Source organism: Ursus maritimus, unplaced genomic scaffold, assembly GCF_017311325.1.
Source record: "Ursus maritimus isolate PB19 unplaced genomic scaffold, ASM1731132v1 scaffold_1, whole genome shotgun sequence".
Classification (NCBI taxonomy): Eukaryota; Metazoa; Chordata; class Mammalia; order Carnivora; family Ursidae; genus Ursus; species Ursus maritimus.
Genome location: NW_024423343.1, coordinates 38,332,621 through 38,360,278, shown reverse-complemented (window position 1 = coordinate 38,360,278; position 27,658 = coordinate 38,332,621). Strand labels below are relative to the sequence as shown.

Sequence of the window (27,658 nt, the reverse complement as noted above, 5' to 3'; positions counted from 1 at the left end):
TAATGTTGTTTATAATTGACATATGATATATGTTATCATATTTATGGATTAAAATTTTAAGTGGCCCAGTTGTACATCTAAAAGGGTACAGCAGCAGTAACTGAAATAGATGTGAGGTGCTCTGAACAAGTGTCTCTAAATACAAGCCAAGAGCCTTGGCTAGTAGTCAGCTGGTATAACAGATGGCAGAAATGAAAAAGTGACCATTAGGAGAGTCACCTTGGTGAAAATATCCACCACCAACAACACAGTTCTGACTTTGACTGTTGGCAGGGAAAATGAGAAAGTTCAAATAATTCAACTCCAGGGCTTACATGTCCTTCGGCACTGTAGGATTCTGTTTCACAGGTTGGCATGGGCACTGCAGTTGAAGTACCCTGGGCCCAGCTATCCTAGACAAATTGGAGTTTTCTATGTTTTATTTATGTAGAGTGCCAGAAGTTCTACAAAGGGGTTGATGAATAATTAACAGCTACTCAGATTCAAGCTTGGAGGGAGGGGATCCAGCTATTTATTGAGTATCCAGAGACTTTGATGCTAGAAAAGAACTAAGATTGTTGGAAGCCTTTTTTGTCTTAGTTGGCTTACCCAGAAGCGGACTCAGATGAAGATTTATTAAGGAAGGGATGCTAGGGGGAGCAGTGCAAGGACCGCGAAGAAGCCAATAAAAGGTGAGGGATCGGCCAAAGTTTGGCAGCAGGTGGCTTTGGTTTGATCCCACACGGTGGCTAAGTTAGTCCTTAGCGCTCTTCCAACCAGAGGGAAGGGAGGCCGACTCTCACGCTCCCACCTCTGTCAGCTCTAGAGGGAGCCCTAGAGGGAGATAAATCCACAGGCAATTCTAGCTCTCCAAATGGTAGCCAAAGTGGATTCTAAGAACCCAAGGGAAGTTGGCCAACAAAGAGCCACAGGTGCTGGTTGTTGGACACGAAAGTTCAGGAAGCCAGGAGGGCACCTGGGCAGACACTGAAGTTGCCGTTATAACCTTATGTTTACAATTGAATGGGAAACTTTTGATGGGATGTAACCTGTCAGCTGCCCTGACCCGAGAGAGAGAGAGAGAGAGAGAGAGAGAGAAGGGGTGTGTGTGTGTCAGAGTGGGACATAGAGAACAAATTCACAGGAAGGAACAACAACATTAGAGACTCAAGAAAAGTAAAAGCCTAGGTTGCTATAGTGAAGCAAGGAAGGGGTGAAATTGCCTTCAAGCCTTCACAGAGGTGAACTGGATGGGATGACATGGCTATCTGAATCGGGGACAAGCACAGAGGATGTGAGTTCATAGGAGCTCGGAGTTTTGGCTGTATCTGCTTCTAGCTTGAGCGTCACTGTGCTTCTATCAGTAAACTCCAAGGTCTCAGTTCTGGATGTCGGTGCTGTCTTGAAGGATTTGTGTGGCGGGCTGATGAGCAGCCCTCATTCTGGTGGAAGTGGGTGTCTGTGGAGTCAGCAAGATCCAGGGCCTCGGAACAAGCGTGTCAGAGAAGGCAGGGTGGGGAGGCACGGGACTTTCAGCTTGGCCCTGGAATGCTAAACAGGAGCCAGTGCAGGTGCCCAAGGATGTGTTGGGAACCAGCAGGGAAGGGTAAGGATGGCTGTCGCTACCCCTTCCATTGTTCCAAGTTGATGTAGGAGAGTAGAATGAATGCTAAATTAGAATTCAAGGGACTACAAGTCTCATTCCTGCGGTGTCATTAACCAGCTATGAGGCTCTAAGCTATTCCCTTCATCTTTGTAAGCCTCAGTCTCTGCAACCGTAGAGCAAACGAATCTATAACCATATAGTCTCATGTTAAACATTAACTATGAGCTACAAGATGTTCATGCCATAGCAACAAACAGTTATTCAAAGACATAAATGAACAGTGAGGACGAGTATGAAGGTCATCCACCAGGACAAGGGCGACCAGATCCCAAGGAGACAGAAAGACCATGTATATGAAGATTTTAAATCAGTTTGGTTAAAAATAAACAAACAAACCAAAACCGTGGCCTCCAAGAATCAACCCTACTTAAGAGAAAGCCCCTAAATTAAGCAAGGCTCATCTGAGAACAGGTACAAGCAAATGTTTTGTCAAAAAAAAATAAAAAATAAAAAAAATAAGAAGAAGAAGAAGAAAGAAAAAGAAAAGTGAGTTATCATTTATTCTTTCTCTTTTTGCTTGACACCAGAAGGTACTGCCAAATGTTTTACAATTTCTCTCTTCTCCTTATTCTCATTACCCTCCTTTTTCTTTTAGTATTTTTAATTTTTCTAAGTCTCTCCTCCTGCTCTGACAGGGCCATGTTCTGGGTTGGATTCCAGTTCCATTTTTCAAAACAGAGCTGAACAATATGCTGGGTCTCATTCAGGAAGGGGCTGGAGGAAGGGGGAAGGAAAAAGCAGGAAGAAGAAGTAGAAATGGGAACTGGGTCACAAAGAATGAGGCAGAATCCATCAAAGCGGTGGTAATTCAAAGCAGGACACTTGGCATTTGTTTCCTGAGGAAAGAAGCCACTTATGGATTCAGTTCCAGGCCAACCTGCCTTTTCCTCCCCTAAAAGTTTTAGTGTATGATGTGATTTTTGAAATGATTCATTATTGAGACTCAAAGAGAGTAACTGATTACACATATATATAAACACCAAAAAAAAAAGTAAAAAAAAAAATCCTGATAATCTTTATACTTGTTTAGGAACTGAAATTCTGGCATCAGGGTCTACCATTTCATGTTACCTTTTAAAGCCAGTGTTTTTGTTTCTAAAACAATTGGATTTTAGGAGAATATTTGATATAGCATCTTATAGCTCTCAAGCCAATTTACAGAATAACTAAAATACACAACTTGAAATCACTTGGAAATATTCCCCCCCCCCTCATCAAAAAACCAAAAAGCAAGCCAACAAAATCCTCTAGGATTAGTTAGTATTGGCTATAATGGTAGGGTCAGGAAGAGCCCTTAGAAATTGACTAGTATCCTTTACCTGTCGATAGTTCGATGTAAAGGCGCCTAGGTAAGCGATGACACCCGCGGAAACGAGGATGTCACCTGTTAGGTTGATGTATAATTGCCCCAGCTCCAGAGCTGTAAGGCTCCAGCGTGTTTTCTCACCCCCAAGGCCTCCAATCAGCTGCTCGGCTCGTTCTAGCTTTTTGCTGCACAAGTCAACCTTGAAAATAAAAGTCAGCGTTTATCAACATCCATGGGTAGAAAATAAGTGAAAATTTCTGCAAGATTTTGCCCTCCGAGATAAGTTCTTTTTTTAATTATGAACTTTCGTCTGGAATCTTTTTTTTTAAACTCTCTAAAAAAATGTGAGCTATCTCACTATGAAGACTGGCAAGTCCATGACATTTCAGAACTTTGTTTCGTAACAAAGTAAAAAGAAGTATACACAATTTATGAAATTCTTAGTGGATATTCATCACGTAATACAAGAATAGCTCAATTTAAGGAAATGATCTACAGCAGGAGACACAGAAATTTTCTTATGTAATAAAGGACATTCTCTTGCAAATATAATTGTTTTCTCTCAAATTTAAATACTCTAAATGCATTTTATTTCAAATATTCTATGAAAATCTTCCCCTCATTTAACTTATGGTTGACTTAATGATAATTTTAAAGGTTAAATGTTTAAAAGTTGTAATAATTTATGCTTATTTGCAAAGCAGAATTTTCAAGTTGTTAAATTGTGTCAACCTACTCACACACTTGCAATTAACCTTCAATTAGGACATCAATCAATAGCTGAGAGCCTACTTTGTGCAGAAGACTGTCAACCAAATTTGATTATGAGTAATTAAGCAATGTGATTAAAAAAAGAAAAAGGATAATTATGAAAGTGGAAAACTTGGGGAAAAGCCATTTCAACCCATGCAATAGCAATATTCCAGTAGTATACCTGAATTATTGTAGTTTAATTGTAAGTGACTTAGCCTCATTTTTCTTGGATAAAGACAAGAGTAAGCAAAGGTTAGCTTAAGGTTCAAAATGAAATGACTGACATGAAAAGAGGAAGTAAACAATTGGTAAAAACAGAGGCATTTAGATTACTGTGGAATAAGAATTAGGCTTATACTTTTTCCTAGAGCTATTCATATTTATATTAAATAAGTGATTTTAGACCAAAAGATATAAAATATAAGGTTGGTTTATCTAAACATAGGCTTGAAAAAGCAACAGTGTGTAAGTGGGGATATTTTTGATACTTCCTAAATTTACATCTTTTGTCTTTTAATTTTCCTTCTTTTAATATCTTCTGTTTTCCTGCTTCTTTCTTCATTCTTTTTTCTGTAATATTTATAATAAATTGAATCATGTATCAGACTACAGTAAAGTTGCCATCAGAAATTACTAAGTAAAAATATTTTAACTAAAGTTTTGCCTCCAAAAGCAGATTTTTAGTACACATGTAAGCATATATTCATTTTACATGATCATGATTTCCAACATTTTATCACAAAAAATAAAAATTTCAAACATGCAACAGAGTTGGCAAATGTTTACCGTAAACCACACACCCACCTATTATTTAAACTAAAACTGACCACTTGGACATCATGCCCTATGGTATGTAATATTTCTAAAGATGAGCACAATGTCACATGTTTGTATAAATACAGAATGTGTGGTCATATCCTATGGGATGAAAAGTCTGGGAAAGAGCACAGCTATTAAAGTCAGATAGCCTTTGTTCAGATTTTAGCCTTCACGCTTAGAAGCTGGGTTGACCATAGGCAAGTTACTTAACCTTTCTGTGCTTTAGTTTCCACAACATGAAACAAAAAGATGACCTCCCTCAGAAGGCTGTTTTGAGAATGAGATAACTTATACTGTTCCCAGAACAACAGTGACTCACAGAGTAAGCACTCAATAAATATTGACTGTTATAAAATATAAAATATTTTGACTTTTTTTCCATAACTAGACTTGAGCAGTTAATTATTACAAACAGTATCACCTTTTTAGTCTTAAAATAATTTTCATGGGACACAGTATGGTTCTGGGTATTGAGTTCTCATCCTAGCTCCGCCATTAACTCTTACATAACCTAAGTCATTTAATATTTTGGATCTCCATTTCTTTACCTATAAAATGAAGAATTATTTAAATACTCTAGCTCAATATTCTGGTAATCTAAGATAGAGAAGATTGACTTTTTTTTGGCAGGGTGGGGGAAGGGCCCAAAAAGTAAAAATTGGGGGCTTTGTGGATTGAGAGGCAAAACTGATGATATTAGGCAAGTATCTATACAACCATTTACTATATAATCACTAAAAAAATGTCCAAACCATTATTAGCTTGTGAGCCATTAAAAAATGGGCAATGGTGGATTTGGCCTGTGGGCCATCATTTGCCAATCCCCAGCCAGCAAGAAAACAGGAGACTTGGGCTGTTACTTGCGGGCGCAAACAACCTTCTTACTAAAGTAATTAGGATTTGCCCATAGTTGTCCATAGTATCACATACCTGGTTTTCCAAATCAGCCTTCTTCTGTTTGTTTAGTTCAAGGGTATCCTGAAGCTTGGCCAGCTTGTTCTGAACCTCGCGCAGGGCGGCCTGCTTCTTCCGAAGACCGTCCATAGCAATTTTAAGCTCCCCTTCGGCTGCAGCCAGTTTTATCTTTTTAGGAGCTACAATTTTTGCCACTCTGCAAAAAGTAAAATCAGAAAATTAGATATACGTTTCATACTGTAGTGCACTTTCTATCACTGAATTTGTTTTTCTAGCCTTACTAAAACTCAAAACACATCTTTATGCAAAACCTATCCTGGTTTCCATATTCTATATTTCATTGAACTATCACACCTGACCCCAGCACATAAGAAAGGAGGATTAAAATAGATATCAAATATGGATAACATTTTCAAATAAGTAATTTTACCTAATATAAATTAGTAGATTATTGACAGTATGAATATTGCTGGTTTTCCAAAAGGAAAATAGCCTATTCATGTAAAATATTGCAGTGTTTATGAAAACTAGTTCATTTAAGCTTAATTCTTAGGAGGTGAGGTGTTTCATCTATGTCATTTTGCTTTTTAAAAATTTCAGAATACATCTTTAACTAAAACCAGCCATCTTATAAATATGTATGTCGACAATAGAAGGGACTATATAAGAAAAAGAATGGATCTAAATTATCTTCTATCTGGAAAATGGGGTCAGTGATGTTAGCTTTCTAAACAAATGATAAAATATTAAAATTTATCATTAACACATCATGGTCCAAAACATATATGGTGTATAACATATAAGTGCAATGATTCAAATTGTGTATGAATAGACATCCTGTAATAGTTGCTTTTTGAAGAATAACCAGTAATTTTTGCTGTTTTGTACATAAGCGGTTCTCATACAATCACCAGAAAAGACTCCTTGTCTTACAAAGAATATATATTATACTAGTGGTTTTCAAAATGTGGTCCAAGACATGCTTCATCCCCTGATATCCTCTCTTGGCCAACTAAACACCTGCGTGAGGCTCTACTTTCTTCATACACTTCAACTGAAACAATATATTGCAACAGATTGAATGAAGATGCAGATTTGAGAGTCCAGCTGTCTTCCACCGGCCACACATTAAAGAGATTTGCAAAAATATAAAACACCACTACTGTTCTAATTTTTTGTGAAAAATGTGAATAAGTTATTTATGTAACATGTAATGTCTTTATGCATTAATAGTTTTTAAAAATATCTCTATTTCAACTTCTATTATGATAGATAAACAAGTTCTTTGTGGGATGCCTGGGGTTAGGCGTCTGCCTTCAGCTCAGGTCATGTATCCCGGGGTGCTAGGATCGAGCCCCACATCAAGCTCCTTGCTCAGAGGGGAGCCTGCTTCTCCCTCTGCTTGCTGCTCCCCCTGTTTGTGTTCTCTCTGACAAATAAATAAATAAAATCTTTAAAAAAAAAAGTTTTTCACGTCTTCAAGAATTTTTAAGAGTATAAAGGGTTCTGGAGTCCAAAAATGTTTAAGTATCACTGTATCATACTATATAATTGGTATAGTCTTGCCTCCAGGAAATACATACACACATAGCAGATACTAGACCTGATTTTCCAAAGAGCCTCTCACCTGCTTAGCTTTTAAGTTTTATAGTGTCTAAATGACCAAAATAAAACACAGGGTGTTGTTGTTGTTGTTGTTAGTACTTACTTATCATACGAATCCATTGCTATGACCCATTTGCACAGACCTTCGGCTGCTGTGGAAGCATTTCTAATCTTTTCTGGAACAAAATCTGGATTTGGAATATAATTTTTTCTTATGATATTCATATAAGCTGCAGGAATGTTGTCCTTGTCATATTCATGAAGTGACTGTAGAAATCGGATGTCACCAAGAAGTCTCTTAGCTGGACCCCAGAAGTCCTCTATTTTTTTTCCTGAACCGGTTGGGTCAGGGATTTTGTCAGCTTTGATGCCTTTCAAGATGCATATAGCTTCCATAACAAGCTTGACACCAGCAGGAGGACTCTTCATGGATTTTACCACTGTAATGTCCTTGAAATAACAACACGCTAATTATTAAAAAAGAATGGTTTATGTGTTACTTGTAATTGGCTCCTTATTTTCAAACTAAACCATAAGAGAGAAACTCACTCTGTTCATTGGGTAGAAATGGTGACAGTGACAGATTTCTGTTAATAAGCATTGAGAAGTTTATCACAAAGGGAAAGTTAAAAACAAAAAAGAATAATGGAAATATAATGTGAGATTACTTATGACATAAAGTCTACTTCAAAAACACATAAAAACAGATTTGGCTGTTGCAAAGTAAGAGTTTTGTAGCTTCTTAAAAATTATGAAATAGATGCAAACATTAGAAAAATACAGAGAAATTATCCATACAAAAATATCCTATAATCCCATACTATCTAGTTAACTACTGCAAATATCTTTTATTTATACTTCTTCTAGGTTTTTCTATGTATATATGCTATGAACTAGTGAATATGCTACATTTTCACCAATGGAATTATAGTATACATAACATACATGCTGTTTTAAAACTTTTCATATTTCAATAGTAATGTATAGTGAACATCCTTACATGCTATGAGACACTTAAATCATTTTAATGGCTGCATGACCTTCTCATGTATCGATATGAACCATAATGCTCATACCCCAGCTATGTTTTTTCCTTTTCTTTTTACTATTAAAATTACCATGTTGAATTAAGAACTTTGTATATTTTTAAAGATTTTGACACATATTGACAAACTACTCTCCAGAAAGTACCCAAGGGTTCCTGTTTTACTCTCAGCAACAATGCTACGCATTCTGATAAACCAAAGAAATCCTATATTAATCTGTTTTTTAAAAAATACAAGTGAGGTAGGATATATTTTCATATGTTTGACTATTTGCACTTCCTCTTTTGTGAATTACTTCTTTATATCATTTACTGTCTTATCTTACAGGTATTTTTTTCTTATTGATTTGTAAGAGCTTTTTACATAGAGGCATATTAATCTTTTGTTTGCCATCTAGTTCAAATATTTTCCCCCAGTGTTTCTACACTTCTGTCTGTAATGTTTATATCAAACAAAATGTGTTGGTTTTTAGGTACTAAAATTTATAACTTAAAAAAACCCTAATTATTAGTTATGGAAAAACAGATGAGTATCCAGAGCATATATATTATCATTTTGCTTAGTTTTTTTTCTGATTTCTCTCACATCTAAGAAATCCAAGGTCCTGGTCCACTCCAAGATATAAACGGGACCTGCATTTTCTACTATTTTATAGTAGTATAATTACTTCTATTTAAATTTCAATCACTCTGAAATCTACATTGGAGTAAAGTGTGAAGAAAGGGATCTAATGGTCTCCCCTCACCCAAAAGTTTAGCATGATTCTCAACACTATTTTTAAAAATTTTACCTTTATCTTTCTTAATTGAAATAGTCCCCTCACATCTAAATTTTTAATACCACATTTCATCCAATCTAAAACATGTTATTATAAAGTATAACATTGTAGGCCATATTATTAAGTATCTCAAAAATAAAAAAACCCAAATACTAACAAACATTAACACGATTTGTTATCACGTCTACTGTAAGGTGTATGCCAATTACAAAGTGTCTAAATATGAAAAAGGTGCACTGTAGAAATAAAATATACACTTAGGTCTTAGGCCTCTGTCCACCACTGTACTGCAAAATTGCTGTGCAAAGTTCTTGAAATAACAGAGGTTTTAGGGTAGGTTCGAAAATTTGGCAACTTTCTCCTTTTCCAGAATTCTTAGCCGTGCATATGCACTTCTTTTTTCAGGTCAATTAGGCAATTCTTTTGCCAATTTGAAAATGATTTCGATTGCATCAAATGTGGAGACTAATTTGGAGAGACAGACTTGGTTGTAGCCCACAATACTTTCTTGAGCTACAATGCTCTGTGTCCCAGCAAGTGTGTGGCTGAGCTCCTCTTACCTGCGCGGTGAGAGTATCGAGGGCAGACAGTGCTGACTCTAAGATGGGCAAGGCCTCCGCCAGGTCTGCATCACATTCATCTTTGATGGCTTTGGCGGCCATAGCTTGTTCATTTGCTATCGTTTCATCAGCTTTCACTACTTTTTCAGTTTTGGCAACTTCTACAGACTCCCTCTCGATGATTGCCATCATTTCATCCACCTCTTTGCTAGCAACTTTTAATTGAGGATGGAGTGCCTCCAACTCAATTTGCATTGTGGCTACTTGAGATGCAGCAGAATCCAGTTTGTCCAAACCCACTTCATACCTCTTTTTCATTTTCATGACTTCACTGGAAGCAAACATAAAATGACGTTAGGCATCCTGTTCTATATCCTTCAAGGAAAAAATTGAAATATTCTTGAGCTTTTAAGGCTTTTTTCCAGGCATAACTAAAGGAGTGGTATGAAAGATTTTCACATAACAATTTGTCAAAAATTACTAACTTTAGAACATTGGGTTGTGCACAACTAAGAGCCAAAAGTATGCCTCATTCATTTCTGTATTTCCAGTACCTAGCGCAATATGCAGGCATATAGCAGAATTTCAAAAGTTATTTTTTAAATTTATTATATACTAGGTATAGGGGCGCCTGGGTGGCTCAGTTGTTAAGCACCTGCCTTTGGCTCAGGGCGTGATCCCAGGGTCCTGGGATTGAGCCCCAAATTGGGCTCCCTGCTCTGCTGGGAGCCTACTTCTTCCTCTCCCACTCCCCCTGCTTGTGTTCCCTCTCTCGTTGGCTGTCTCTCTCTCTGTCAAATAAATAAAATCTTTAAAAAAAAATATTATATACTAGGTATAGGCAAGGAGCTGCTCTTTATCAAAATTAGTCACTTTTGGAACTTCATTCCTACAACACTATAGTTCCTTAAAACCTTTTTATAATCACATCTTTTAAACGGATTTCAGGGCCCAAAATATATTATTTTAAATGTTGCCAAAGGTGGCAAAGGATTTTAGGAAGTATTCAATATCTTGAAATAATTTTTTATTAAGACAAAAATGACAAATAGAATAATAATAAAACTCAATACTTTATGTGTGCAGAATGATTACAAAGTAATAATAATCGATTAGGAAGATAATAATCTTTTAATATGCTTTAAACATTGTATCTGCATTCATATATGGTCTCTGGATAATTACACATTATATGTAGAGAAAACTCTTCTTTATAATTCATTTCATTGAAAATATTTGATACACCATAATGTTTCATAGTAAAAGGTGACACATTTTAGAAGTCATCCTCAAAAAGAAGGTTGGAGTAGGTAACAAACCAGCCTGATAACTGTCTAAAGGCAGAAGCATACCCTTCAGCTGAGGGCTTAACTGGCTCAAACTGGAATAGGTAACTGGGAAAACATTAAAAAGACTGCCACAGGAAAAAAACAAAACAAAACAACATTTAGAAGTGAGGGTATGCTACTTTTTAAAAAAGATTTTATTTATTTATTTGACAGAGAGAGAGACAGCCAGCGAGAGAGGGAACACAAGCAGGGGGAGTGGGAGAGGAAGAAGCAGGCTCCCCCAAAAGGGAGTCTGATGCGGGGCTCGATCCCAGGACCCTGGGATCATGCCCTGAGCTGAAGGCAGACGCTTAATGACTGAGCCACCCAGGTGCCCCTGAGGGTATGCTATGTTTTGTCACATATTGATTCCCTCTGAGTCAGCAAAATGCTTGACATAATGGGAACTGAGGGGGACTAGATACATGATACCATATTATCTGTGAATTTGGTTTAGCTGAAATCTTGTGGAACAAGAACAAGAACAGGAAAGCTTCCATATTGTGGTTTATCCCATGTGATGATTTTTTAGCTAAACTACTGGTGTCTTAACAGGTGACCTGCTAACTTGCTTCTACGTTACCAGAGTACCTGGCAATAAAGAGATCTGAAGGCTTTAGCTATTAAGGAAAGAGTAACCACAGGATGGGGATCCTAGTTGAGGTAAAGGAGAATTTTTTTAAAAGATTTTTAAATTTATTTTTTGAGAAAGAGAGAGAGGGGCGGGTTGGAGAAGAGGGAGAGAATCCCAAGGAGATTCCCAGCTGAATGTGGAGCCCTACACAGGGCTTGATCCCACAAGCCAGAGACCATGACCTGGGCTGAAACCAAGAGTTGGACACTCAACCAATTGAGCCACCCATGTGCCCCATAAAAGAGAGGTTCTTTTTTAAAAAAGAGGAAGATTTGAAAGGCAAATAAGAATACCTAAAACTGCCTAGAGAACTATTACTTTCAATCTTTCTATAACTTTGTATCTCATTTTCATAATATTTCTTTCAGTTAGGATGGCCTTAAACATTTTGAGTGTACAGAGACATAAGTGATGGCTAAAATTTAATAAGACTCTCCAAAAAGTTATAATCCTCTTGGATGGGAAAATATGGAAGAAGAAGAAAAAAAAGACAAAATTCCATTAAGTTAAAGATTATAAGATCTACATGGAAAGATAACTATTTTGACAGACAAAGCAATTATAAAATTCAGTCAAGTAATGTAGCAACTAGGTAGATGCAAAAAGCACTAATGATATGATTCAAACATGTGAGTATATATCATGGTACCTAGGCAAACTCTGACACCCAAACTGCAGAAGGTATTACAACAGTCACTGTAAATACGGATGAGGAGTGTCCTACCAGGATATAGGTAGCATTCTGGACAATACGGGAAAGGATGCTTCAAAATGCTTGACATAGTGGGTTAGCACAGGAAGATTTAGAATTAACTATAGTTAATATGCAAACATTAAACTTTGCATCAATATTTTTATGTCATGAAATCTGTGCATGTTGGTGTTTTAAGTATATATTTTCAATATTTAAAAGAATTAAGTCTGTTAGATCCACAGATAAACCTTATAGTCCAATATAAATTATGTAATTGAGCAAGAGCTAGATTTCCATTTTAAAGTAAAAATAGCTCATAAAGTTTATAGGTATTATTAAACATTTAAAAGAACTTAAGGCTCACCATCTGTATTAGTTTAACTTACTAATTTTTTAAAATTACTTAAGTATTTAGGAAAGTTTGATTTGTTAAATCAGACCTCAAAAAGGAAATAAAAACCTTTAAAAATTATAAATGCAATGAAAAAAATTATAAATGCAATGTAAAAAATTTGTTTAAATAACTTTTTGAATGGGACCAAACATTAACTGAAGATCCCCTTAAAAGGTAGATCACTAAAATTTCTAAACATCGAATTTTATAGCTTATCACAGAAATAAAAGACCAAAAAACTAGTCAGATCTAAATGAATAATGCAATAACCGAGATTTGAAACCAACTGATATAATGACCATGAGAATGGAAGCAGCAGAGGAAAGAATAAATGATACAGAAGATGAAATTATGGAAAATTCTAATGAAGCTAAAAGGAAGAAAGAAAAGTGTTAATCATAAATGTAGACATAGGGAACTCAGTGACTCCATAAAGCATAACATTTGTATCATAGGAGTCCCAGAAAAAGAGAGGGAAGTTTTATTTGAGGAAATTATAGGTGAAAACTTTCCTCACTGGGGGAAGGAAACAGACATCTAAATTCAGGAGACACAGAGAATTCCCATCAAAATCAACAAAAGCAGGCCAACACCAAAACATAGTTAAATTTGCAAAATATAGAAATAAAGAAAAATATCCTAAAAACAGCAAGACAAAAGAAGTCCTTAACTTCAAAGGGAAGGCAAATAAGATTAGCAGCAGATCTATACACAGAAAGTTGGCAGGCAAGAAGAGAGTGGCATAGTATATTCAATGTGCTGAGTGGGAAAATATGCAGCCAAGAATATTCTATTCAGCAAGCTATCGTTCATAATACAAGGAGAGATAAAGAGTTTCCCAGACAAACAAAAACAAGGAGTTCATGATCGCTAAACCAGTCCTGCAAGAAATATTAAAGGGGAATCTTTCAGTGGGAAAAAAAAGACCAAAAGTGACAAAGACTAGAAAGGAACAGAGAAAATCTCCAGAAACAATGACAAAACAAGTAATAAAATGGCATTAATTCATATCTGTCAATAATCACTCTGGATATAAATGAACTAAGTGCTCCAATAAAAAGACATAAGGGGTCAGGAAGGATTGAAAAAAAAAAGAAAACATCTATATGCTGCCTACAAGAGACTCACTTTAGGAGAGAGGGAAGATGGTGAAGGGTAGGGGACTCTCATTTCATCTGGTCCCTTGAATTCAGCTAGGTATCTATCAAATAATTCTGAACACCTGTGAATTCAACCAGAGATCTAAGAAAAGAATTCTGCAATTAAACAAACAAAAAATTGACTACTTTTTTGCAAGCAGTGTGAAAAGTCTTCAGGGAACAAAAGTCACATAGAGCAACCTGAGGCAGCCTACACTAAGCCTGGTCACCTAGCAAGGGGCAGTGCAACTTCACCCAGGCAGACACCTAGGACTCAGTGCAGCAGGCCCCTTCCCCAGAAGACCAGCAGGAACATCAGGCTAATACCAAGTTTATGGACCATAAAGAACTAAAAAAACTCCTGCATTAGGGGAAAATAGTACATAAAATTCAAGATTTTTTCTCATGATTTTTTAGTCTTTCAGTTTAAAATTTTCTTTTTTTCCCCTTTTCAACTAACTTCTTATTTTGTCAACTTTTTTAAAGTCCTCTTTTAATTTTCATTTTTATATTTATATTTTTAGATGTATTCTTCATTTTTTTGCTTCCTTTCACAGTATTCAATTTTATTTTTGTATATATAAGTTTTTCTTCCTTTAAAATTTTGGGATTAAGTGTCTTCTAACAAATAAATCAAAATACACCCAGGACCAAGTGTATCACCCTGTTCTGTGTACCTGTTTTATTATATTCTCTTTATCTCTCCCCCCCCCTTTTTTTTCTTTTTTGGTTTCTGATCTCTTCTAATTTGCCTAGTGTCTATTTCACAGGGGTCATGGTTGATATTTTTATTTTTTCTTTTTTGTTCTCTCATTCATCTATTCTTCTCTAGACCAAATAACCAGAAGAAAAAATTCCCAGAAAAAAGGACAAGAGGCAGTAATCACTGCCAGAGACTTAATAAATATAAATATTGGTAAAATGTCAAAGTTATTATTCAGAACAATGACTATAAAGATACTAGCTGGGCTTGAATAAAGCATAGAAGACACTAGAGAATCCCTTTCTAGATAAATAAAATAACTAAGATCTAATCAGGTTGAAATAAAAAAGGGTATTGCTGAGATGCAATAAAAAATGGACGATCTTACTGATAGGGTAAGTGAGGCAGAAGAAAAAATTAGTGATAGAGAAGACAAAATTATGGAGAATAACGAAACTGAGCAAAAGAGAGATAAACAATTATTGGACCATGAGGGGAGAATTCAAGAGATCATAAAGGGAAGCAATATTAGAATTATAAGGCTCCAGAAGAAGAAGAAAGAGGGGGGAGTGAGCAGAAGGTATACTTGAGCAAATTATAGCTGAGAACCTCCCTAATCTGGGGAAGGAAATAGGCATTCAAGTCCAGAAGGCACAGAGAACCCCCCTCAAAATCAATAAAAATAGATCAACACTCTGACATAAAATAGTGAAGCTTGCAAATTTCAGAGATAAAGAGAAAATACTAAAAGCATCTCAAGAAAGAGGTCTTTAACCTACAAGGGTAGGAACATTAGACAGCATTAGATTAGGCAGCAGACCTATTCACACAGACCCAGCAGGCCAGAAAGGGCTGGCATGATATAGTCAGGGTACTAAATGAAAAAAACATACAGCCAAGAATACTTTATGCAGCAAGTCTGTCATTCAGAATGGAAGGAGAGACAAAGAGCTTACAGGACAAACAGAAACCAAAACACTTTTTGATCACTAAAACAGCCCTGTAAGAAATATTAAAGGGAATGCTGTAAGCAAAGAGAGAGATCAAAAGTAACATAGACCAGAAAAGAACAGAGACGATATGCAAAAACAGGGATTTTACAGGTAATACAATGGCACTAAATTCATATTTTTCAATTGTTACTCTGAATGTAAATGGGCTAAATCCCCCAATCAAAAGACATAGGGTATCAGATTGGATAAAATAGCAAGACCTATTGATATGCTGTCTACAGGAGACTCCTTTTAGATCCAAAGACACCTCCAGACTGAAAATGAGGGGGTGGAGAACAATTTATCATGCTAATGGACATCAAAAGAAAGCTGGGGTAGCAATCCTTATACCAGACAAATTAGATTTTAAACCAAAGACTGTAGTAAGGGATGAAGGACGCTATACCATACTTAAAGGGTCTATTCAACAAGAAGATCTAATAATTATAAATATTTATGCTCCTAACTTGGGAGCAGCCAGTTATATAAACCATTAATAATAAAATCAAAGAAACACATTAATAATAATACAATAATCATAGGGGACTTTAACACCCTACTCACTGCAATGGACAGATCATTAAAGCAGATCAACAAGGAAACAAGGGCTTTGAATGACACACTGGACCAGGTGGACTTCATAGATATAGTCAGAACATTCCATCCTAAAGGAACAGAATACACATTCTTTTCAAGGGCACATGGAACATTCTCCAGAACAGATAACATACTGGGTCACAAATAAGGTCTCAACTGGTACCAAAAGATTGAGATTATTCCCAGCATACTTTCAGATCACAATGCTTTGAAACTTGAATTCAGTCACAAGAGAAATTTGGAAGGAACTCAAATACTTGGAGGTTAAAGACCATCCTACGAAAGAATGAATGTGTCAACTAGGAAATTAAAGAGGAATTTAAAAAATTCATGGAAACAAAAGCAAATGAAAACACATCTGTTCAAAACCTTTGGGATGTGGCAAAGGCAGTCCTTAGAGGGAAGTACATAGCAATACAACCCTTTCTCAATAAACTAGAAAAGTCTGAAATCACAAACTAACCTTACACTTAAAGGAGCAGGAGAAAGAATAGCAAAGAGAGGGGTGCCTGGGTGGCACAGCGGTTAAGTGCCTGCCTTCAGCTCAGGGCGTGATCCCGGCGTTATGGGATCGAGCCCCACATCAGGCTCTTCAGCTATGAGCCTGCTTCTTCCTCTCCCGCTCCCCCTGCTTGTGTTCCCTCTCTCGCTGGCTGTCTCTATCTCTGTCAAATAAATAAATAAAATCTTACAAAAAAAAAAAAAAAAGAATAGCAAAGAGAGTCTAAACCAAACAGGAGACGAGAAATAATAAAGATTAGAGCAGAAATCAATGAAACAGAAACCAAAAGAACAGTAGAACAGATCAATGAAACTAGAAGCTGGTTCTCTGAAAGAATTAATAAGATCAATAAACCCCTAGGAAGAATTATCAAAAAGAAAAGAGAAAGGACCCAAATTAATAAAATCATGAATGAAAGAGGAGAGATCATAACCAACACCAAGGAAATACAAACAATTGTAAGAGCATATTATGAGCAACTATATGCCAACAAATTAGGCAATATGGAAGAAATGAATGCATTCCTAGAAACACATATACTACCAAAACTGAAATAGGAAGAAATAGAAAACCTGAACAGACCCATAACCAGCAAGGAAATTGAAGCAGTAATCAAAAATCTCCCAACAAGAGCCCAGGGCTGGATGGCTTCCCAGGGGAATTGTACCAAACATTTAAACAACAACTTTCACCTATTCTTCTGAAGCTTTTTTCAAAAAATAAAAATGGAGGGAAAACTTCCACATTTGTTCTATGAGGCCAGCATTCCCTTGATCCTAAAACCAAAGACCCCACCAAAAAGGAGAATTACAGACCAATATCTCTGATGAACATGAATGTCAAAATTCTCACCAAGATACTAGCCAATAGGATCCAATAGTACATTAAAAGTATTATTCACCATCACCAAGTGGGTTTTACTCCTGGGATGCAAAGGTGGGTAAACATTCACAAATCAATTGACATGGTACATCACATTAATAAAAGACAGGACAAGGACCATATGATCCTCTCAACTGATACAGAAAAAGCATTTGACAAACTACAGCATTCTTTCTTTTTATTATTATGTTCAGTTAGCCACCTTATAGTACAACATTAGTTTTTGATGCAGTGTTCAATGATTCATTAGTTACGTATAACACCCACTGCACACCACAACACATGTCCTCCTTTATTGATTAAAACGCTCCGCAGTGTAGATCTCACCACTGTTGTTCAACATCATGCTCGAAGTCCTAGTCTCAGCAATCAGACAACAGAAAGAAATAAAACGCATTCAAATTGGCAAAGAAGAAGTCAAACTCTCTTCACAGATGACATATCTTATGTGAAAAACCTAAAAGATTCCACCCCCATACTTCTGGAACTCATATAGGAATTCAACAATGTGGCAGGATATAAAATCAATGCACAGAAATCAGTTGTATTCCTATACACTAACAATGAGACAGAAGAAAGAAAAATTGAGGAATCAATCCCATTTACAATTGCACCAAAACCCACAAGATAACCTAGGAATAAACCTAACCAAAGAGGTAAAGGATCAGTACTATAAAAACTACCAAACACTTCTGAAAGAAATTGAGAAAGACTCAAAGAAATAGAAAAGCATTCCATCCTCTCATGGAATGGAAGAATAAACATTGTTAAAATGTCTATGCTACCCAGAGGAATCTACACATTCAATGCAATCCCTATCAAAATACCATCGACATTTTCCACAAAGCTGGAACAAACAATCTTAAATTTGTATGGAACCAGAAAAGACCCTGAATAGCCAGTCGAATATTGAAAAAGAAAACCAAAGCTGGTAGCATCACAATCCCAGACTTCAAGCTCTATTACAAAGCTGTAATACTGGCACAAAACCACACACATAGATCAATGGAACAGAATATAGAACCCAGAAATGAATCCACAACTCTAGGGTCAACTGATCTTTGACAAAGTAAGAAAGAATATCTGGTGGAAAAAGGACAGTCTCTTCAAAAAATGGTGTTGGGAAAATTGGACTGACACATGTAGAAGAATGAAACCGGACCATTTTCTTACACCATACACAAAAATAGGCTCAAAATGGATGAAAGATCTCAATTGAGATAGGAATCCATCAAAATCCTGGAGGAGAACACAGGCAGCAACCTCTGTGACCTCAGCCACAGCAATTTCTTGTTAGACATGTCTCCAAAGGCAAGGGAAACAAAAGCAAAAATGAACTGCTGGGATTTTATCAAGATAAAAACTTTTGCACAGCAAAGGAAATAGTCAACAAAACTAAAAAGCAACCTATGAAATGGGAGAAGATATTTGCAAATGACATATCAGATAAAGGGCTAGTATCCAAGATCAAAAAGAACTTATCAACCTCAACACCCAAAAAACAAGGAATCCAGTCAAAAAATGGGAAGAAGACATGAATAGACGTTTCTCCAAGGAAGACATACAAATGGCCAACAGACACATGAAAAAGTGTTCCATATCACTTGGCATCAGGGAAATACAAATCAAAACCACAAGAGATACCACCTCACATCTGTCAAAATGGCTAAAATTAACAAGTCAGGAAACAACAGATATTGGCAAGGATGTGGAGAAAGGGGAACCCTCTTACTCTGTTGGTGTGCATGCAAGCTGGTGCAGTCACGCTGGATAAGAGCATGGGGGTTCCTCAAGAAGTTAAAAATAAAGCTGCCCTATGATACAGCAATTGCACTACTAGGTATTTACCCCAAAAATATAAATGTAGTGATCTGAAAGGGCACTTGCACCCCAATGTTTATAGCAGGAATGTCCACAATAGCCAAACTATGGAAAAAGCTGAGATGTCCATTGGCAGATGAATGGATAAAGAAGATGTGGTATGTACACACACATACACACACATGATGGAATATTACTCAGACCTCAGAAAGGATGAATACTTAGCATTTATACTGATGTGGATGGAACTGGAGGGTGTTATGCTGAGTGAAATAAATCAATCAGAGAAAGACAATTATCATATGTTTTCACTCATGTGGAATATAAGAAAGAGCACAAAGGATCATAGGGGAAGGGAGGGAAAACTGAATGGGAAGTCATCAGCGAGAGAGACAAACCATGAGAGACTTTTAGCTATAGGAAACAAACTGAGGGTTGCTGGAGGGGAGGGGGTGAGGGAATGGGATAACTGGGTGATGGGCATTAAGGAGGGCATGTGATGTGATAAGCACTGAGTATTATACACAACTGATGAATTATTGAACTCCACATCTGAAACTAATGATGTACTATACGTTGGCTAATTGAATTTAAATAAAAAAGAGGAGAAAATGTTCAGTGAAACCATGTAGTAATATATTTGAATTGGAAATAACAGAATAAGCTTATGAGATGAGTTATATTTAAAAAAAAAAGACTCACTTTAGATCGATCTGCAGATTGAAAGTGAGGGGATGGAGAACCCATTATCATGCTAATGGACATCAAAAGGAAGTTGTAGTAGCCATATATATATCAGACAAACTAGATCTTAAACCAAGGACTGTAATAAGAGATGAAGAAAGCACTACATCATAATAAAGGGGTATATCCAACAAGAAGATCTAACAATTATATATATTTATGACTCCAACTTGGGATCACCCAAATATATAAATCAATCAATAACAAACATAAGAAACTCACTGATAATACAATAATAGTAGGGAACTTTACGACCCCACTCATAGTGATGGACAGATCATCTGAGCAGAAGATCAACAAGGAAACAATGGCTTTGAATGGCACACTGGACCGATGGACTTAACAGATATAGTCAGAACATTTCATCCTAAAGCAGCAGAACACACATTTTTTTTGTGTGCACATAGGACGTCCTCCAGAATAGATCACATACTAGATCACAAATCAGGCCTCAACCAGCACAAAAGGACTGAGATCATACCATGCACATTTTCCGACCACAATGTGATGAAACTTGAAGCTAACCACAAGAAAAAATTTGGAAAGACCATAAATACCTGGAGGTTAAAGAAGTATCCTACTAAAGAATGAATGGGTCAACCAGGAAATTCAAGAAGAAATTAAAAAATACATGGGAACAAATTAAAATGAAAACATGATGGCTTAAAACTTTTGGGATGCAGCAAAAGCCATTGTAACAGGGACGTATATAGCAATACAGGCCCACCTCAAGAAGAAAAGTCTCAAATACACAATTTAAACTTACACCTAAAGGAGCTAGAAAAAGAACAACAAATGAAACCTAACACCAGGAGAAGAAAGGAAATAATAAAGAGTAGAGCACAAATAAGTGATAGAGAAACAAGCAAAAAAAAAACCCAAACCCAAAACCAAAACCAAAAAAATCAGTAGGATGAATCCACAAAACCAGGACCTGGTTCTTTGAAAGAATTAACAAAATTGATAAAGCCCCAGCCAGGGTTATCAAGAAGAGGAAGGACCCAAATAAATAAAATCACAAATGAGAGAGAAAAGATCACAACACCATGACAGCAGTACCAACAGTTATAAAGAATGAAAAATTATATGCCAATCAATTGGGCAATTTAGAAGAAATTGATAAACTCCCAGAAACTTAAACTACCAAAAGTGAAACAGGAAGAAATAGAAAATTTCTACAGACCCATAACCAGCAAAGAAATTGAGTCAGTAATCTAAAATCTTCCAGCAAAAGTCCAGATCCGGATGGATCCAGATGGTTTTCCAGGTGGAATTCTACAAACATTTAAATAAGAGTTAATACCTACTCTTCTCAAACTGTTCCAAAAAATAGAAATGGAGGAAAAACATCCAAATTCATTCTATGAGGCCAGCATTATGTTGATTCCAAAAACCAAAGACCCACTAGAAAAGAGAAATATAGGCCAATAGCCCAGATGAACATAGATGCAAAAATTCTCAACAAGATACTAGGGCAGGTCAATATTCACAAATCAATCAATGGATACACCACATTAATAATAATAATAAAAAAGGATAAGAACCATATGATCCTCCCAATAGATGCAAAAAAAAAAAAAAAAGGCTTGGACAAAGTATAGCATCCATTCTTGATAAAAATCCCTCAACAAAGTAGGGGTAGAGGAGAACATACCTCAACATCATAAAGGCCATATAGGAAAGACCCACAGCTAATATCATCCTCAATGGGGAAAAACTGAGAGCTTTTCCTCTAAGGGTAGGACAAGATAGGATGTCCACTCTCACCACTGTTATTTAACATAGTACTGGAAGTCCTAGCCTCAGCAACCAGAAAACCAGACAAAAAGAAATAAAAGGCATCCAAATTGCAAAGAAGAAGTCAAACTTTCACTATTCACAGACAATATGATACTCTATGTAGAAAACCCAAAAGACTGCACCAAAACATTTCTTGAACTGATACATAAATTCAGTAGTTGCAGGATACAAAATCAACATACCAAAATCTGTTGCATTTCTATACACCAATAATGAAGCAGCAGAAAGAGAAATCAAGGAGTCAATCCTATTTACAATTGTACCAAAAACCATAAGATAGCTAGGAATAAACCTAACCAAAGAGGTAAAAGATCTATTGCTGAAAAACTATAGAACGCTGGTGAAAGAAATTGAAAAGAACACAAAGAAATGGAAAAACATTCCATGCTCATGGATTGGAAGAACAAATATTGTTAAAATGTCTATACTACCCAAAGCAATCTATACATTCAATGCAATCCCTATCAAAATGCCACCAGCATTTTTCACAGAGCTAGAACAAACAATCCAAAAATTTGTATGGAACCACAAAAGACCCCAAATAGCCAAAGGAATATTGAAAAATAAAAGCAAAGGTGGAGGCATCACAATTCCAGACTTCAAGCTCTATTACAAAGCTGTAATACTGGCACAAAACCAGACACATAGGTCAATGGAACAAAATAGAGAACCCAAAAACGGACTTACAACTCTATGGTCAACTAATCTTTGACAAAGCAGGAAATAATATCCAATGGAAAAAAAGATAGTCTCTTCAACAAATGGTGTTGGGAAAACCAGACAGTGGCATGCAAAAGAATGAAACTGGATCACTTTGTTAACATCATACACAAAAATAAATTCAAAATGGATAAAAGACCTCAATGTGAGACAGGAGTCCATCAAAATCTTAGAGGAGAACACAGACAGTAACCTCTTCAACCACAGTCTCAGCAACTTCTTGCTAGACACATCTCCAAAGGTAAGGGAAACAAAAGCAAAAATGAACTACTGGGACTTCATCAAGATAAAAAGCTCTGCACTGCAAAGGAAACAGACAACAAACTAAACAGCAGCCTACAGAATAGAAGAAGATATTTGCAAATGACATATAAGATAAAGGGTTAGGACCAAAATCTATAAAGAACTTACAAACTCAACACCTAAAAACAAATAATCAAGTTAAGAAATGGGCAGAAGACATGAATAGACATTTTTCCAAAGAAGACATCCAGATGGCTAACAGAAACATGAAAAGACGCTCAACATCACTCATCATCAGGGAAATACAATTCAAAACTACAATGAGATACCACCTCACACATGTAAGAATGGGTAAAATTAACAACATAGGAAACCGATGTTGGTGAGGATGGGGAGAAAGGGGAACCCTCTTGCACTGTTGGTGGGAATGCAAACTGGTGCAGCCACTGTGGGAAATAGTATGGAGGTTCCTCAAAAAGTTAAAATAGCACTACCCTACAATCCAGCAATTGTACTACTAAGTATTTGCCCAAAGGATACAAAAATAATTAACTGAAGGGAACATGCACCCTGACATTTATAGCAGCACTATCAACAATAGCTACATTATGGAAAGAGCACAAATATCCAGCAACTGAAGAATGGATAAAGAAGATGTGGTATGTGTGTTTATACACACACACACACACACACACACACACACACGTACCAGCTATATACTCTCTCTCTCATTCTCTGTCTCTCCATATATATATGGTATATTACTCAGCCATCAAAAAGAATGAAATCTTGCCATTTGCAATGACATGGATGGAGCTAGAGTGTATTATGCTAAGTGAAATAAGACAGAGAAAGACAATACATAAGATTTCACTCATATATGGAATTTCAGAAAGAAAATAGATGAACATAGGGGAAGGGGGAAAAAAGAGAGGGAGGGAGGCAAGCCATAAAACAGACTCTTAATGATAGAGAACAGAGTTGTTGGAGGGGACGTGGACAGGGGGATGGGATAAATGGGTAATGGGCATTAAGGAAGACACTTATTGTGATGAACACTGAGTGTCGTATGTACGTGATGAATCACTAAATTCTATTCCTGAAACCAATACCAGACTGTATGTTAACCAACTGGAATTTAAATAAAAATTTGAAACTACAAAAATAAATAAATGACCCTTAATGACATTAAAAATTCGCATTGACACATTCTATAGTATATAAGTGTATTGATGTTCATATTGAGGTTTTCAAATGAGAGTTTAAATAAGTAAACCTGTCTCTGGGTTTCAGTTGTTCAATACTTAAACAGAAGTTTTATCTATTATCTAATTACTTATAAAAAAATTCTCTCTAGTAGTGTTTACTCAGTATCATTGTCAAAGGATCCTGGAGTCTTAGCCCAGCTCTGAGTGGCACACCTTTATTCCTTCAACAAATATGATTATGCATTTACAATGTGCTAGACAACACATCTACACAAAAGAAGACCTTCTCCCCATCCTAAAGATGTTTGCAAAATAAGTCACTTAAAGATTTAACAATATTCACAGTACAAACGCATACATATGTATATACAAAATAAATCTCTACATCATAGCTATGTCACTTTTGTACACACAAATATTTTAAAACCACCATAGCTTACTTAGAAATATGAAATCTTGGGATGTCTGGGTGGCTTAGTTGAGCGTCTGACTTTTAGTTTCAGCTCAGACTGTTATCTCAGGGTAGTGAGATCCAAGCCCACGACTGGCTCCTTGCTCAGTGTGGAGTCTGTTTGCCCCTTTCTCCCCTTCTCTCCCTCTTCTCCTGCGCCCCCCACTCATGCGTACTCTCTTAAAAATACATAAATAGAAATATGAAATTTCATTTTTACCTTCTTTTCTTTTCCAACAAGATTTTGAAGGTGGAGATTAATTCAAGGTAAGAGGTAGGAGTCACATAATTGTATCTTTGAAGTTCAACATAGAAGGATGAAGATAAGTCTATAGTAGAAGTGTGGAAGCTTTTACACATGTTGATACAGCCTTCTCGTATTTCCTCTGCCATTTCAATTTCTTCCAAGAAGCGTGAGGCAACCGCCTGGAGTGCATCTTCAGGCCATGACTAAATTTAAGATAAATGAGTTAGTACTTGATCAAAGTGACTAGTGTAAGTCTGTTACTACTGCAGTCCTTTGTGATTTATTGATGTCAGAAATGGAGAGGAGCACATGAGGGATGGGGCAGGAGAGACACTTCCATGAGGAACCCCCATCCCCCCAAACAAGGACTTGCACACTTAGGAGCCAGTAGCTAGTACAAGTGATACTGACTCTTCATGGTTTATTCAAAGGTTAGAGAAATTGTTCGTGAGTATTGTAGGAGCAAGGAAGAGGAAAGGAACTAAACTTATGGGATGTCTATTTCTGTGTGCACCTTGCCAGTATCATCTCATTGGATTCCCCAATAATTCTCTGAGGTAAATGTTATTATCCTTTCCTCTAAACTCCAGAATCATCTGAACAATTTATCTCTTTGATTTTTTTTAAAGTTATCTCAAACTTGACAAGTCTAAAATGTGGTTCCTATCTCCCCCCAAATAGTTGCCATCTTCCCCAGCTTTGTAAACATCACCATCATCTACCCATTGCTTCAGCCAAAATGTGGGAATCATCCTCGATACCTCTTCTCCTTCTCAACCCTTCATCCATCCCATAAACAAGTGCTATAGGTACCATTCCCACAATAGCTTCCAAATCCTTTCTCTTCTTCCTACAACAGCTATCCCAATTCAACCCTCCGTTTTCATCTGCTTGGACAATTCCAACAGTGTCCTAACTGGTTTCCCTGCTTGTGTGGCTCTCTACAACTGCCAGAGTGATTTTTTTCAAAATGTAAATTAGCTCATGTCACACTCTCCAATTAATAATCCTTCGAAGACTTCCCAGCATACTTCACACCCAAAACCAACTTGTAAAGCTCTGCCTGTTGGGCCCTTCCCACCTTTCTGACCTCATCTCTACTGCTTCCCCCTCAGTTACTCTGTGCCTGCCACTTCCATGTCCTGACACACCCATTCCTTCCACAGCCCCTTGCCTTCACTAGTTTATGCCTTCTGCCCAGATCCTCTCAGTAGTGGCACTTTTTGTCTGGCGTGCTTCCTCTTAAAAGTTCACCTCTTCAGAAAGGCTTTTACTCCCTATATGCCACTCTGTTGACAGGATAATTTTTTAATTTGTCTGTCTCTAGAAAATAAGCTCGAGATCAGAAGTGTTGTCTATTTCATTTTCCTTTTCCCTTCCTGCTTTTAGAATAGTACCTGCTATTGAGCAAGAGTTCAATAAAATGAAACAGTCTTAGCAGGAAATGGAGGAACAGAGGGGCTATGTAAATTCCCCAAGGCCAAAAAACACAGGACCTCTGCCACAGCCCACAAACTTCCCACCCCACACCCTTGTCTCATCAGCTCTGTGCTTCTTGATACTGAAGTTAACTACGACAAGGGTCACTCTGGCTTTCTTCCTTCTGACTTCCTGTTGGGTTTGGCTATGGAAATAGATTAGAAGAAGAAGAGAGGGGTAGGAGTATTCATACCCTCCCTTCCTTTCTAGCAGGAGCTTAGTTCTAGGTTTTGGGTTGCTGCTCCTGCCAGGCAATCCTACTTCCACAGCTCTGAGCCCCAGTGACACGCTTTCCTCCCTCTCCCTCTTTATGCCCAAGCTGTAGTAAAGCTCCTTGCTATGCTCCACCCCTTCCTAACTGCTCCACTGTGCCCTCTCAGTTCCTTTAACCCCACCTACACCTCTGGGAACAGTTCCTTCATTCAGCTTTTCTCAGTGAAGACTTCAGTGTGCTGTTCCCTGTCAGGACTGTGACTGATACTCAAATTTACCCTAAAGCCTTCTATAATATAGTGAGCTCAATGCTTTTCTCTTATGATGATTTCTTGAGTTCGAGTTTCATACAATGCATTATCATTGATCAGAAAATTCTGCTCGACTACATTTTTGGGGGTAGTCTATAAAATTAAAGTCATGATGTTGATGAAGATTCAACGTTTCCAGAAGTCTATCTGAAATGTACATGGCAATACCTGAAACCAGTCAATGGTACAGCAGTTAACAAGAGCAGGGAACTTCCTAAGGCGGATCCGGAATGCATCTCCAATGGGACTCATGGCGAGGACCACATGCAGCTGGTTGCGACAGCGATCGATAAACATATTGAAAAGAGCTATGGGGCTTCCATCTGTTTGTTTGGTTTTATCCCGTTGGCGATCTAACTGGCGCATCTTATCACATATCTCCTGCTTTTCGTCTAACGCGAAGAGATTTGGAACCTCCCCGGCATTCAGCAGGTTGTTGACGTCTTCTAGAAATGACTCCCTTTTGATCTGAGTGTCTGTAAACAGGAAGACACCCTGCATCTCACCCTCCGCACATTTCCTTAAGATCACTTTTAAATCTTCGTGCCACTCAGAAGTACCATAGCCCTTGGAGATTTCAACCTGAAAAACTGAATAGTCAGCCATGTGGGCAGCTAATCTGGTGACAGACTGCCTTCCACTCCCTCCAACACCAACAAGAAGAGCATGGCTGCGAGGCTGCTTCAGGATCCTGGAAATTCTGCTGATGTGTTCTATGGCGAATCGGAATAAGACAAGGCTCATGGTTTTTTTGCTCATATTGTTGTATTCTTCTAGGTGAGCTTCTACTATCACCCGTAGATTATCCACATCCTCAACTTCTCTGTAGTTGGTGTCCTCTCGCCTGGGATCGTGGAAATCACAAAACATTAAGCTACGCAAGTCATCTTCTTCTACCACCCCATCATTATCGAAATCTAAGTGTTGAAAAAGTTCATGAAAATCTTCATCCATGTATTTTTTCAAAATTTCTTGAATGTAGTTGATAAGCCAACTTCTATCTGCATTATCCAGAAGGCGATCATAATACACTCTAAGGACCTGCATAAATAAGAAGCAGCATTAGGAACTGATTCTTCTATTTCTGTAGTTTTATTTACATATTAATCTTAAGTCACATAAAAAGTAC

The 27,658-nt window shown here is 37.0% G+C and overlaps 1 protein-coding gene across 1 annotated transcript in view; it reads right to left on the bottom strand.

Moving 5' to 3' along the window:
• Nucleotides 1-27,658, bottom strand: part of DNAH7 (dynein axonemal heavy chain 7) — a 250,895-nt gene that overhangs the window by 88,923 nt on the left and 134,314 nt on the right. Inside the window, exons 40-45 of the mRNA XM_040636571.1 lie at nucleotides 26,698-27,570; nucleotides 24,500-24,729; nucleotides 9,428-9,758; nucleotides 7,147-7,493; nucleotides 5,454-5,634; nucleotides 2,965-3,150 (exon numbers count right to left, since the gene is read on the bottom strand). Coding sequence (XP_040492505.1) covers nucleotides 2,965-3,150; nucleotides 5,454-5,634; nucleotides 7,147-7,493; nucleotides 9,428-9,758; nucleotides 24,500-24,729; nucleotides 26,698-27,570 — 2,148 coding nt within the window. The remainder of the gene's footprint in view (nucleotides 1-2,964; nucleotides 3,151-5,453; nucleotides 5,635-7,146; nucleotides 7,494-9,427; nucleotides 9,759-24,499; nucleotides 24,730-26,697; nucleotides 27,571-27,658) is intronic.